Raw genomic sequence first — 15727 nt, forward strand, 5'->3', positions numbered from 1 at the left:
TTTCATACTTTTTTTATATTAGTTATATAGAATACTTAATTGTTATTTGTAATTTGAAGTAATAAGGATACTTATGCATTCTTTAAAATGTTGTTATGAATCTTTATTTTGTAATAATGTTATAAACTGCTGTTCTCTTTTCTTAGAACACCGTGGTTACTTATATGAACCTACCATTATGTTTACATTTGATTTAAATTGCATAGAAGAATCAAGTTCTCTTCATACTATTTATGATGAATCAAGATGGGGAAATGATGGCACCATAACTGATCATGTTACAATTGATAGTTAGTTTTTTTCTTAGAGCTTCAAAAACAATATTATAATTCCATAAAAGTTTTTTTTATTTAGTTATTAAAATTTTTTAATTAGTAATTAAGGTTTAACTCATTTTAGATCTAATTAGCAGTTTTTTAACACAAAATTTGAATTGAATCACCATAAAGTTTTTGGTAAATTTTTTGTTATTGCTTGTTCTTGGATGTTTTTACAGGTACTCGGCCTCACTGCTTAACAAAATTGACCATGAATGATCCTGGAGCCCTTATCTTAAATGGTTCAAGTTTCAGAAATAAACCAGTTGATGGTATCACAATTGCAGCATGGCTTGACCTTCAACCTGTTCGCAAAATACATACAATTTTTTCTGTCAAAAATGCAGATGGCATAAGTGAGATTTTTTTAGTTTTAAAATCCTTTTACAAATTTAATTAATATCAAAAAAAATATTACCACTACCTTACACTTACCATCATGTACACTTACCACCAAAAGAAAAATATTACCACTACCATCTTTTTATGACTATTTTTTACTTTAATTAAATGTAAAAATTTTTACTTCCATTAGTTGGTTTAATTATACAGTTAATATTTTTGCTATTTTTCTCTACTCATGTTTTTAGTTATTGATTTTTTTTTTTAATGATAAAAGCATTAGAAATTAATTTAATTTCTTTTGAAGAAGTAGTAAAAAAACTGAATAATCTTTTTAAGGTGATTGTTTTTATAAATCACTCTTATTGGTAATCCTTTAAGAAAACCAGGCAGTAAAGTTTTGAAAAGTTTAGTACTATACATTTTAACCTGTTGTTTATGATGTTTTCTCAATAAATTACAGCTTTGTATGAGTTGGAAGTGCATTCCTCTGGTGCAATTCATTTTTTTATCAAGTATGAAAATAAAACAGTGTTTGGTTTAAGAAGTAGTATAGGGGTATTTATGTTTGACAATTGGACACACCTTGCTGTTACTTACGATTTGGATGATAATAAGGTAAACACTACAATTACAAATAAATTAAAGATTCAAGTTAAAAAATAATTTACATTTTAAATTGTGAAAATTTAACTAAAACCAAAATATGTGATTCTATTTTCATAAGCTAACAAAGTTAGTTTATGAAAACATCACATGTTTTGCTAAAGTCAATATTTTAGGGATATTTATATTTGAATGGAATTGAGGTGGAACCAAGGTACTTAACAATATCAGCACATGAGGTTGATTTGTTACCAGGAGACTGGAATGGTTATGTTGGAATTGGTAAAGACAAACCTGAAAGTTCAAAACAGTTAACAGGGTCAATTGATGAATTTTATCTTTTCCCAGGGGCATTGGATGCTGATGATATAATTAATCTTAAAGGATTTTGTGGAAGATACAGTATGCAACCAACAAATTTTATACAATAAACTAATTTATTAAAATAGCTTCCACTCCTTTTTTTTATAGTCACTATTAATTTCCTAACTCTATTTTAGTTTTCTTTTTTTTTTAGAACATCGTATTTTAACATATTCTGGAATTCTTTACGAGTTGTATGAGCAACCTAGCAGTATGAATGTGTCAAATTTAAAAGCAGAGTTGCAAGATAAGCAATCGTTTTACAGAACTATTCAAACAGAGTTTATTGCTCCTATATTTCCAAATAGTTCTTCTATTAGTAATACAAGGTTTGCAGCCAAATTGAGTGGCTATTTTGTGCCACCAATTTCTTGTAAGTAATCTTTGCTCTGAGAATTTATATAAAGTAAATTATCTTTAAAGTAAAGTATAAAGTTATAAAAGTAAAAATATCTTTTTTTTGTTTGGAAGGTTTATTCATTTTCATTGGTTATATTTTCCAGCTGAATATACTTTTCAAATGGAAGGGGATGGAGATACTGCGCTTTTTATGAATATTGAAAAACCGTCTGTTTATTCTGAAACTGTTCAGAAACTGACTACATTTGATTTCAGGTAACTGGTGTTTTTTTTTTTATAGTTTGGTATACTTAGCTTGTCTTATCTGTCTTTCAATTCATTATAAAAACTTGACCAAACTTTAAAAAACCTGTTTTGTTTTTTTAACTAAATTATTCTTTTCATATATTTATTTAGTACCAAAAAAGAAACCTTTAAAGTTATTTTAAAACCTGGAAATCGCTATTACATTGAGTTGTATCAACTTTCAACTAACCAGCAAAATGCCTTAAAACTTGGTTATGAAACACGGTGTCCGGACAAGCCCTATAAATTACTTATCAGTGAACTAACTATAAGTAAAGCAAATGTGATCTATGACATACCAAGTAAGTCAATTTTATTAGTTTTGTCAAATATTTAACCCTTTATGAATGACAATAAGTATCATGGGATTCACTAATTGACTAGTTAACTGTAAAAGTACAGAGGAGTTTTATGAGCATGCAAGTTACATATTTTGTATTTTATAAACACAGCAGCCAAATTTTTTTATTTTGTTTTTACTACAAGGGATATTATCAATTGTTATCTTTGTTATCACTTTGTAATGAAATTAACTCGGCCTCTGCTACTGGAAATTATTTTAGGCACTGTAAAATAATTCATTTTAATTTTTCTAAAAGAGAAAGTTTTTATTTACATTTTCAAAACTATTTTATATAGTTTATTTGTTTTGTTTGGGGCCATAAAAAACCCAAGTAAAGTTAGGAGAAAAATTTTTATTTGACTTCATTCTCACAAACATTTGGTTTGGAGGTGTATAAAAAGCAACATCAAGAGGTTGAATTATATGTGAAGCACATAGAAGTAAATAAATGAATGCAATTGAACCTTCAGCTTTTCTAGACTTTCTTCTCGACAATATCAAAAAAAATTGAACTGAGTTTATCACTAACAAGCACGTTTTACATCTGATTATTTACCTCCTGGAACAAGAATTTTGAAATCCCATCTGATAAGTACACCCCATTAAACCAATGTTGTCCCTACTAATGCTGTTTCAAAAGTGATACAGCATTAGTAGGGACTCATTCTATTCAACTCTCCCACTGTTGTCTGATGTCACTGTTGATGATTTACTTGATTATGTTGTTTTTAAGACAACATAATCAAGTAAATCACCAACAGTGACATCAGTCCCTACTATTAGTGATTTGCTTGAATTTTTTTGGTTTGACGATTTGCTTGATTTGCAAATTCATTCTTAGTAAAATTTTCCTACTTTGTTGACAGCTTAGAACTTCATCATGCTTTATACAATCAAATTGAAATTTGCTGTTTGGAAATAAACTTTTAATACTGTTTGCATCATCATTATTCGATTTCCATTAAAATATCTTAAAAGTTAATAATGAAAATCAACAAATAGTACGGTAGGGTGGAGCTTGTTGTGCATTTTTTGCTAAAACTACAAGATATCTTTAATCTCTTTACATACATACATACATACATACATACATACATACATACATACATACATACATACATACATACATACATACATACATACATACATACATACATACATACATACATACATACATACATACATACATACATACATACATACATTCATACATACATGGATACATACATACATACAAAAATACATACATACATACATACATACATACATACATACATACATACATACATACATGCATGCATGCATGCATGCATGCATATTCATATATGTTTACTTTGGAAAGTTTTTTTGTCAAATTTGATATTGCCTTATTCCTTTTTATATCATTATTATATAACTCGCCCTGACTTGTAAAACAAAAATTACGTTATGGAAATAATGGTAAGATTTTTACATTTGGTCCACCAAATATAAATCTAGTATAAAGTACAATAAATGAATAAAATATTAATACTTAAGTAATTGCAGATGCTTTATAGAAATTAAAAATTTATTAGAAATTTTGTCACTAGATGCATAGTTTTTGAGATATTTTAGTTGCCCAAATTGCATTAATGCGCAACGTGCCCTGCCCTACCTTACTAACAATTACCTTCCATAAAAATTGCATCAACTTCTACTAACAGTAAATTTAAAAATTACAAACAAAAATTCATAAAAAAGAGGTGAGCTCTTCTTGGGTTCATCTTACTGTAACAATATTTAAAAGTTTCAATATCTCAAAATTTGTATTCACTATATTTATATCATATATTTGGACAAAGTATTGACCCCAAAATTATATTTTGATAATGTTTATTCGTAGTCCTAATTTACCAGCAAATTAGAACTACAAGAGTTCGAATTTCTGTTACACCGGAACGGAAACTGTTAGTCTGTTAGAGGTAACATTCTGAAATGCTAACTTATTGGTTGACTAATCTTAAATCATGCTGTTTAGAGAACTGCACGGTAATTAGTAACTACATACATGGTGCACCCGATGACCAGTACAGTTTACGTTTAAGCACGAATTGTGATGTGATAAGTATGTACTGCTATAATATGTCAAAGTATAAGCAGTATGTGCCTAAAGAATATCTTACTTTGACTTCTGGTCCTGAAAAGAATTATGCAAGTTTTTACAGACCTCGCCTTGTAAACTTTAACACGTGTCAGGGGGATGTTGTTAACGAACCTGTAGAATCTGAAAAAAGATGGGGCAAAACATGGTACACGTTTGTTTTATATTGATTAGATAATACCAATCCAGGGGGTTTCAAGTTTTAGATTAAGATTTGTTATTCTAATGTATGTTCTTACACTAATTGCAACTCATGTATTCCCACCCCTAATTTGTTATATGTTCAGCGAATTACGTAAAAAATGGCTAATGTATCACAAAATATGCTAACAAATTAGGTTTCGTCGAGTTCATGTGAACACATCAGACTTGATTATTCGTAACGATTTCCAGTTTGCGTATTCCGAAGGTAAAGAAATTGCTTACGGTTCAGCTGGTGACTGTTATTCAAAAAGCTCTGAAGACTGTCGTCAAGGTCAATTCAGCATAGACCTGTCAAACACTGGAGCGCACATTCGTGGAGATTTACGATGGGTGCCAACAGGATATCCAGATAATATGTTTGAGCGCATAACGAACTTCAAAGCATCACCTGATGGTAAAACTATTTCAGCCAACTGCGGTGGATCTTGTGCTGATTGTGAACCAGAAACCAAAACGCTTCGGATTTTACCAGATATATGTTCCTCTACTAGTGTAGGTACAAAGAAAAATAAAATTCATCATCCTCGTGCACCTAGAAAGCACAAAAGATCTCGCCTCTGGTGGCATTTTTGGTAAAGCTGAATAAATCTCCATGACAATTGTACTTAAAATGAGGATTTAAATTTTTTTTGTAGCATGGTATTTAAATTTTCTAGTTGTTCTAATATTTTTATTATAACATTAGTAATTTATAAATTCGTTACACAGATGTAAATTAAAAATTAGAATTTAAAAATAACTTAGAAAACTAATACATTGTTTGTTACACTTTTCTTTATGATTGTTACTCGAAAAATATTTCTTTGTTAAGCAATCTTCTCATTGCTGACAGACTTTTCTCGGATTGAAAGACAGAAAAAACAATATTACTAGTTTTCTATAAATATCCAAAGCGTTTTATGCGCAAACATCAACAAATATATCTATCCTGAAAGTAATCGTGTACAAATGTAAATATTAAGGAATCAGTAAACTAGCCACCCATCAAAATTCTATTCCTAGTGCCACCCCACCACCCCACTCCCACCTCCTACCTAGTAAAACTAATCGAGATTCAATTGAAAATTTTTCTTTTAAATCACGCTTCGAAAGCTTTCTATTAACAGTGTTGGGTCATTTTTTAATCGAAAATAAAGATTCAAGATTTTTATTATTGGAACGTCATTATAAATAATTAATAAAATCGAAAAATGAACAAATTGGTAAATAATTTTTCGCGAAAAATTGCTGGCAAAGGAGTTAAGAGATGTCTAAAAACGATTCCAAAATACAAAGTTTAAGAAAATGTTTTTTATTTCCCGGCCTCCATCCAAATTATGGTCCAGCTGAGACAATATTATACGACGTCATTCTGGTTGAGTGGAATAGTATAGGTGAGCGCTTTTTAAATGAAGTCGAATTTGAAGAATATCCGTATGTCAGGGTGCACCTTTTTTTTAACAAAAATAAGAGACATTGCAACAAACTCCAAAAACAAACTCAAAAATTGTCATCAAACTTAGTGTTACACGAAAGTCACACAACGTCCGTTGAAGCTCCTTGGATTGATCTTTTGGTTTACTTAATAAACTTTTACACAAAGGCAACGACGCTTAACTCGTACTCGTACTCAAGATTTAAATACCACGTGACTCTTGTGACGAACAACGATGGTAAATACAAAGAAGCTGAGGAATTGCTGAAATCAAATAAAACAAACACACTGGTTGTTGATGGATGGAGTAGTACAATACTAGATTTATTTGAAAACGTGTGCAGAGCGTGTAAAACAGTTTTTAAAGACATTGCATCAGCAGAGAAGCACGACCGTAAAAAGCATAATTTTCTTTGTAACAACATTTTTTGTGAGAGAAGTCAGCGCTGGAACGGCTTTTACTACTTAGATGAACTTAAAAATCATATGCGCAAACAAAAGCAATGCGAACATTGTCCCGATAAGTCATTCTGTAATGTTGAAAAATACAAAGAGCACATGTCGGAGTATCACGTGCTGTGCCAATGTCCTTGTGCTCGTTACTACTGTAATGTAGATAAATTTATTGACCATTATTGCACTTTTCATCCACTCTCTTGCTTAGAAGACATAGGTTGTCGCGCTAGATTTAAAAATATCGATGAACAATCATTCCACCATAAGTCGAAACACGGTTCTGTTTTACCTTACTTTTGTCTTGCTTGTTACAGCCAATCAAAGCTAAAGCGTTTCCGCGATTCTGAAGAGCTTATGAATCATGTTAGTGAAGCTAAACATATAGGTGACAATTTCCAAGTTGTTGTTCTACCTAATGAGGTTGAATAAGAATTTGATTGCACTCGATGAAGTTGAAGAATTTTTTGGAAATCCGTTATTGTAAATGAGCCTTTTGAAAAATTCAAATAAACTAAAAAAAAACTCCAAATAAACTAGAAGGCCTTGGTATCCATGTCACATCTTTTTTTTAACAAGTATTTGTAACAACATTGTAATGCAAAGCCAAACAAAATCAGATGCAAATCCAAACTTTATTTTCAGGCAGTTGTCACCTCTTGTAGAATTACTAATATAAAAATAAATTTTAGAACACATTAGTTAATGCCGGATTAGTACAGAATTGAAATTCTACAGGATTGAAATTTCTTGATAATTTTTTGGAATTGCTATATTTGAAGAAAAAAAAAGGAAAGTGAAAGTAAATATCTTAATTCTATGAAGACAAATTACATAAGATGTAACTTCAGTCATTTTTCGAGTTTTCGAGACTACAAACCTTATAATGGAACTTTACTTTAACTTTCAGCTTTATATTTTAATTTTGTCAATTCATGGGAAATTTACCACACTTATTGGGAAATCATTCATCTCTCTATGATAACTCATTAAAAGACTTTTTTCTGACGCCTATCTTGAATTTTTTTAATGATCAATCAAAAATTAAAATGAAGTTCCTAATATAACTTGTATCTCAACTAAAAGTTTGTTTGTTGGAGAGAATGTAATGTTATATATAGAGAATGTAATGTTATATATAGAGAATGTAATGTAAAACATAAACCTTTATTAAGCTGGTTTTTATTCTCTTTTACTAACGTTTTTGTATTACAGCTTGCAAAAGTTTGGAAAGGATTTTTTCTTAAGCTCTTTTATTTCATAATTTTTTTTTTTCTTTGTACGATCGAAACTTTCGCAGAAGTTGCTTGCACTTTAACATTGTAACAAATTTTCGCACTTGTACTATATTTTATTGCTCAACTAGAATGGGTCAAAATTGCATTTATTGCGCCAAATTTTATCTATTTTTATTTTTAGAATTGCTATATTTGAAGAAGACAAAGTAAAAAAACCTTTTTATATAATCGTTATTAAAGTTTTAAAAACTAAAAAACAAAGCAATTTTACTTTAAAGACTTTAATTGATTTTAACCTGGTGCCTGCATAAAAAAAGTTACAAGTTTCTCTGTAAGCTGAGATAATAGAGCAAGTTGTGCATAAGGATTCTCTTCATCATGTCTTAATTATCCAAGCCTTACGTAAGTGATACTCACGATAACACTTAAAAGACCTATTGTTACAAGCAACGGTTAGAATACGATTTTATTAACTGTAAGAAAATTTATCATTTAGTTTACGAACCGTTATAACCGTTTTTCGAAGAGTTGTGATCTTAACCGAAACTTTCGATGATAATAATTTTTAGATTGTAACTGATACAACTCAAACAAATAAACTGATAAATGCAGCTAGTGCAGAAATTTTGTGGACATCTGACTTAAATTTCGCTTTTTATCTTCAAAAAATCCAGAACAAATAGGCAATTAAACTACAAATATTAATTTTTAAGATTTATTTAACCTTTAGTCATCTGCCCTTTGTTCATAAGTTCCATTTCAATGTGTTTCGGCATGCTTTCAGAGAGCTTTTGAAAGTATTGCAGAGACATGTCATTAATCCAAACTCTCTTTATTTCCATCATCAGTTCTGGAATCGAAGTGCAGGACGCTCGACGATCTTTGATTTCAAGACCTTCTAAACGTTTTCTATTGGGTTGAGATCTGGGCTGTTGCTGGACCACTCTAACATGTTAATTCCTTTGCTCAAGAACCATGCTATTTATTGTTTCAATCCATGGCAACGTCCGCCATCTTTCATAGAGAAAGTGGGTTGATGAATTTCAAAAAGATTTTTTCAAGAAGTCTTCTTTCTAAAACCTAATATAGCGTTCAGAACTCATTGTTTGATTTTTAGGAAGAAAGTAGAGTGTTCATCTGCCCTGTTTGCAACTAAAGCAAACCCAAGTTATTACCTGCGCGCTGTTTTACATACATACATACATACATACATACATACATACATACATACATACATACATACATACATACATACATACATACATACATACATACATACATACATACATACATACATACATACATACATACATACATACATACATACATACATACATACATACATACATACATACATACATACATACATACATACATACATACATACATACATACATACATACATACATACATACATACATACATACATACATACATACATACATACATACATACATACATACATACATACATACATACATACATACATACATACATACATACATACATACATACATACATACATACATACATACATACATACATACATACATACATACATACATACATACATACATACATACATACATACATACATACATACATACATACATACATACATACATACATACATACATACATACATACATACATACATACATACATACATACATACATACATACATACATACATACATACATACATACATACATACATACATACATACATACATACATAAATACATATATACATACATACATACAGCGTGTCCATATGGCATAACAGGATGCCAAAATAAACACGTTAGATAACTAAATACAAAAATCTATGTAAAATTTTGATAAATATTGCTTTTGTTTGTTAAAATATCGTTTAGTATTGTTTGAAGTTAGACATTATTTTATATAAAAAAATAATCGGAAGCTATTATTCATAATCTGTTAAAAAAAACATGAGTTTTAATAAGTGGGCTAAAACTTATTCACAGTACTTTATATAGGAACTTCCAGTACCCGTATCCAACATTATCCTTGCTTTTTCGCCGTTTACTTTTGCAATCACCGTTGGGTGAATAGTTGTACTTGCATTAAGCACTGCTCCTATTGTTTCTTTTTTATTTTCCACTTTACCATCTATTGTTGCGTTCCCAGCTTGACAAATGGACGAGTGATGTTTTTCATTGCACTTTCTTCATCCTCTTGATTTACAATTTTCCGCCGAGTGTCCTTAACCAATACAGTTGTAACATAATCTTTTGCTTGTTAAAATCTCCCTGCGTCTTGCAAACGTTAGCACTTTTGTACAATCTTCGTTTTTGTGATTTTGTAACCCACAGTAGATACATCCATGCTTACCACTAGTTGCCATGATTTATTTGTCATAAAGACCGCCATTGTATTGTTTGAATGTAGTGCTTCGATGTTCATAGGACCTTGACTGCACGTTTGTGTTCTTTTTATCGCCCTTTGATTGTTTGTCGCTGGGGTTAAGAGTTGAGTTCAACAGATTCCTTTCAATGTATTTTTGCAATTTTTCGACAAGTTGCTCCAGTCCCCATTCTTCCCATCCATCATCGTTTTGTGTGAGTATTTCACGACCTGGTCCAAGTTTATCCATCAATGAATACAAGAATGATTGAGCCGTTTGTAGTTTCTGCATAGTTTTCAATGTTCGTACAGTTCTCGCAAGTTTGTTGTAAAAGTCGTGAACTTCTTTGATTTTGTGCGTGCTGTGTATAGCCGTTAATCCTTCCAAATCTTTAATCAGTGCTTTGTGAACCCAAATATCTTTTCCGTAAGTTTCTTGTAGTATGCGTTTAGCTTCATCGAATGTGGTAAACCAAATTGGTCCTCTCTGGGCTTTCCTTCGACGAGTTCCAGTAAGTAGTTGAATTTGCTGATGTTTGATATGTTTGAGTTGTCGACTTCTACCGTGAATTGATTCCAAAATCGCAAAAAGTCTTAATATTCGCCATTAAGTTTTGTGATTGTGTACTTTTGAAGCTTGACGGATTGTTGAGTAGCTTCGTTTTCATTTCCAAGAGATTTACGCAATTTTTCTTTCATTTTTAGTTTCTTTAGATAAAATTCTTCTTCGCTTTGAAGTTTTCTCAAGGAGGCTTGTTCTGCTTCTTTTTGAAAAGTTAACTGCTGTTCCATTATTTTTTTTTCATACTCGAATTTTCTGACGCATTCGTTTTTGTTCATCGAATCCAGCTTGTCCACCATTTCTTTTTTAATTTCAATCGCTGCTTCTACTTCCATTACTGATTTTGAAAGCCATTCTTCTACCGAATCGATGTTTTCGCCGTCGCACAGTGTATCGCTTCATACAAGCTAGCTGGACAAAAATATTTTGTTTTGTAATTTCATTCCTAAGAATGTAGTTAACAATATTTTGGTGTTTTATTGATTAGTTATGCAGTAGGGTAGCCTGGGAGAGGCAGGGGGGGGGGGCAACTACCCCGCGCGTTTAAGCTTAAAGGGCGCCAAAAAGTCATTTTTATATAAAGTTTTTTTTTTTTTAGTTTTATTGTAAAAAAGGCGATATTTTAATTACTTTTAAGTTTTTAAAAGTTTTTGTCTTGAAAAAGATAATTAAGTAATAAAAATAAATACTAAATTTCAACACATAAATAATGTAATAAAGTTTTGCCTAAAATAAAAATATGCTCACTACAAATATATAAAATATAAAAATATACTCACTACACTACGTAAAATAAAAAAATATTTTATTAATAATTAATTGTTATCGGATGGAATCATTGTTATTTTCAGTACCCGATGAATCGGACTCTAAATAATATTCATCGTCGCACATAATTCTATTTTCAACAAGCTGTGGTGGAATTATAGGTGGGATAATTAAATTCAAAACTTCCAAAGGTAGTTTACCAGTTTTCTTACTTGACAATTCTCTGTGTGAGTTGATGACAGGATCTGATGTTACCAAAAGCATATTGAGCAAATCTATATTTGTGCAAATACGTGAATTTTTTCTTGTATGGTGTTCGCGGAATCGACGAAAATCTTTATTGCGGGCTTCTTGAGACTCTTCCGACAGTTGTTCTATTGGAAGAAGGCATGTTTTTATAACTTCCGTGCTATGTGCAAGTATTTTGTGCACAGTAACAGGCATATAGTACCACGGATACAGATTAGTATAAAGAGTTTTGGTTTCAGAACAAAGCTTTTCAAATTCATAATAGTTAATATCAGAGGAAAGTGTTCTTAATAAAATACTGAAATTTTTAATGAGATTGATGTCTAAACCCGTAATCTCGCCACTCAACTCTGGCGAGATTACGGGTTTAAAAAAACCTGCGAGATTACGGGTTTAAAAAAACCTGCGAGCTGTGTTCCCATCATTTATATTCCCAAAGCCAGGTTTTGGTTTATCTACAATAAGACCCATATGCTTTTTAAATTTTTGTTTGATACCTTCTGAATGTTTTTGGACACTAGATTTATCTTCATCGCTTCTAACTTGCCACTTTTTTATATCTAAACGATAGCTAATGTGTAGCATACACTCAAAAAAACGAATCCACGCATGCAAAGTAGACAGACCAAAACCATAATGTTCTTTTTTAACAACTAAGTCTTTTAGTTCACCGTTCATCATTTTAGGAGTCGCACCACATATGTCACATTTTTGTTGGGAACTTGTGTCAGTCAAGTCGTTGCAAACTTTTCCATCTATCCTTGATAATATTAGGTCGTGTTTAACAGTAATTTGAGATTCGTTGAGTCTTATAGATGTTGGAACAAGTTAAGAAACTTCTTTTAAAACTTGGTTAGTTTCTGTTTTAGTTGAAAGATTTGTTTCTTTTGAAAAAATAAATTTAATTGGTCGGCAATAAAGCGTGGATGAAGGTCGTGGATTTTGCCAAATAATATTTTGACCGTAACTCAGTCTCAACGGAACAAATGAAAATACAAACATAAAATCATCAGTAGCATCAGAGTTTTTAAATCTCTGTTTGTATGTGCTGTGACCGAAGCTCCCATCACATCCCCATTTGCTAATTAGTGTCAATGGCGTAGTAAAAGTAATACTTTTAAGAACTTCGCATTGGGCTTCAATTAGGCGTTCAGTAGTTTTATCAAGTATAGCTTGTAGGCTAATGGATAACATAACTTTTTCAACTCGCATAGACAATAATAAGATGGAAATAATATATGCCCTGCCTTTAAAGACCACTTTCTCGTCTGTTTACAAGAATGGCTTGTACATTTAGAGTCAATGTAATAAGCTAATGCCTCGTCACGATTTAACTGCCTGCCCCCACAAATAAAGTCTTTTGATCTAATTTTTTCTGATGATTCCAGACTTCTTCTGATTAAAGTAGCTTGGCTTCTGTGCCCCAACGCACGGCATGCTACTTCAGCAGCTGTGGTCAACTCAGTTGCACTTTGCGATTTTATTAAGTTTTCAACCCTTCGTTTTTTGGTTTTAAAGGACGAGTCTTTAAAGTTTTTTTTTGGTCGTCCTTGAGTTTCTCCAGATGATCAAAAGTACATTGCTGGTATATACTTACTTTAAATTTTACATTTGCCCCCTCTAACCAAATTTTATTTTTGTTTAAAAAACGCTCCATCATCATATGTGCTGCAGACCATTTTTTTGCGAACTTTGAAGCCATACATGAAATTTTTAACTGCAAAGACCTCTCAGAATCTCTAGTCACATCAGTTACATCAGTAACACAAAATCTTTGCAAAATAAAATCCATTAAACGAGAATTTCTTTCTTCTTGATTATGTCTTCGCCATTCTTCAAATAGCTCCATTTTTGAAAAAGAGCGCACATGATCTAAATGAAATTTAATAACAAAAAAATGTGGATTTATGTGGTGAAAATATTTTCTTTGTTGTACACCTTAAGAAATTAGCTTGGATACCACTGTGAACCAGAGAGACCGCCAGGTTTTATGTTGCGTCACTCGATCAAAACCTTCATTTTTAGTTTAGTATTAATGTATATGGTTAATTAAAAATATTTTTAAAATCTGGTTTACGTGCTAAGGTTTGAAAAATCAATATTTAAGTTTTTACATATATTTATCACGTATATTTATCATAACCAAATTAAACACTTCCATTAAAATCATTTGTTGTTTTCTAAACAATTTCAAGATTCTTTTGTAGGTATTACTATTTGCAACCTTTTCAATTGGATTTGAAAGAGCTTTTCAAACATGTAATAGGAGCAAATTGATTTTTTTTTTCCCGCTCCCCTAACTTTTCTCTTAATCTTGTGGCACACTATAAAAACATACACATGCCTAAAATGAAAGTTGTTCTTGTGAATTGGAGCTCTTGAGATATTACAAAACAAACCATTTGTAATGTTTTTAAAAACATTTTGTGGCTATGAAAATAGCCGTTTTGACAGGATTATAGTCACTGTCCTGGACTTGTTGACATCTTTTTGTTTCTAGAGCTGCATATCAAAGTTAATGTTAAACTCTTCTATTAAAATCAACTACAGAGGACAGCAGTTGCTCTCCATGTCGAACACATTAAATATTGACAGAAACTAAAAATATTGACGCATGTTATAAATACATGAAATTGCTTCAGATGTCTGCAAAATAATTGTGCTATAAATGCCTTAGAATAAAGTATTATATGTTTCTGCTCTTCTCAATTAAATCAGCCATATGGCATTACAGGATGCCAAATTTTGAAAAATTAGCATTTTTTTAATCCAATTGCATTTTATAGTATTAATTTGGCATTTCGGTAGAGAAAAACTAAAGTTTTGGAAAAAATATTTATTTTGGAAAAAAGTTGAAATTAATTTTTACTCCTCATGATTTTTAAGGATGATGAAAAACACCTTTTGACTTGCAATGCAAAAATTAAATTGTTGATCCAGTTTTGAAATAAACACTAAGCTTCCACAAACACGTTCAAGTTCTAGTCTTGAGTTTGACAAAGTTTGTTCAAAACTAAGTGACCAAATCATTTTGAAACAGCCACAACTTGAAAGATGGGATTTTTATGGCATTTTACATTCACACTTTTGGCATTTTACATGTAAAAAATGTTGGAAACACTGAATTTAATTGTCAATTAAAACGACTAAAATATGATGCCTCGGAATGCCCTCTTTCACGTTTCAAATATTGAAACGATTTTCCTCGCTTTGTTATAAAACAATTATTCATTTTACGAATTATTCATTTATCGCGGTAAAAACGGTTGTATTAAACGATTGTCATGTGGTTACGTAATTCATAAATTATTTTTTTATTTTTTAAAATAAAGTTTAACGGGTTTAATAAAATAGCAATTCTGCACATGCGTCTTGAAGGACTGAAGTAAAATAATTTTATGTATATAAGTTATCGTCAATCTTTTTCTGATTAGAAAAGTTTTAACGGAATCGATCTGTTTTTAAATTATCATTAGAAAAAAATTGTTTCATAAAATAAAAAATTTAACCATTTTAATATTTTTTTTTATAAAGAAAGCATAAATCTTGGAAAATGAAGTCAAAAACAACATTCGATATTTGTTATTATTAGCATTGTTCTTCTTGTTAAAACCTTTAAATACTTTTCATATAAAGGTCGATTAAAACTTATAACGCCGCAACAGGGATGTTTGTTTATCACGCTCCCCACAACATGTGAGATGTTTGTTTGCTTGCTACAACATATGAGATGT

At 30.8% G+C, this 15727-nt stretch overlaps 2 protein-coding genes across 3 annotated transcripts in view; both read left to right on the top strand.

Moving 5' to 3' along the window:
- LOC145185252 (SCO-spondin-like) overlaps positions 1 to 5694 on the top strand; it is a 43153-nt gene extending 37459 nt beyond the window's left edge. For both annotated transcript variants that reach the window (XM_090097858.1, XM_090097857.1), the window contains 9 exons: positions 147 to 290; positions 497 to 673; positions 1123 to 1277; positions 1442 to 1667; positions 1783 to 2001; positions 2132 to 2243; positions 2385 to 2575; positions 4616 to 4886; positions 5077 to 5694. In XM_090097858.1, the coding sequence (XP_089953984.1) occupies positions 147 to 290; positions 497 to 673; positions 1123 to 1277; positions 1442 to 1667; positions 1783 to 2001; positions 2132 to 2243; positions 2385 to 2575; positions 4616 to 4886; positions 5077 to 5518 (1937 nt within the window). In that variant the 3' untranslated portion in view covers positions 5519 to 5694. The remainder of the gene's footprint in view (positions 1 to 146; positions 291 to 496; positions 674 to 1122; positions 1278 to 1441; positions 1668 to 1782; positions 2002 to 2131; positions 2244 to 2384; positions 2576 to 4615; positions 4887 to 5076) is intronic.
- Positions 5695 to 6171: 477 nt separating this feature from the next.
- On the top strand, positions 6172 to 7962 carry LOC145185742 (uncharacterized). The gene has a single exon (XM_080061743.2). It carries the CDS (start codon positions 6189 to 6191, stop codon positions 7239 to 7241), a length of 1053 nt encoding a protein of 350 aa, XP_079917869.2. The 5' UTR covers positions 6172 to 6188; the 3' UTR covers positions 7242 to 7962.
- Positions 7963 to 15727: the final 7765 nt, after the last annotated feature.

This window comes from Hydra viridissima, unplaced genomic scaffold, assembly GCF_058129835.1.
Source record: "Hydra viridissima isolate aposymbiotic clone 2 unplaced genomic scaffold, HvirCarnegie_v1 scaffold_9, whole genome shotgun sequence".
In the NCBI taxonomy this organism is placed as follows: domain Eukaryota; kingdom Metazoa; phylum Cnidaria; class Hydrozoa; order Anthoathecata; family Hydridae; genus Hydra; species Hydra viridissima.

Excerpts from the sequence above, each read along its gene's own strand:
- LOC145185742 (XM_080061743.2), top strand. The coding sequence starts at position 6,189 with ATGTCTAAAAACGATTCCAAAATACAAAGTTTAAGAAAATGTTTTTTA.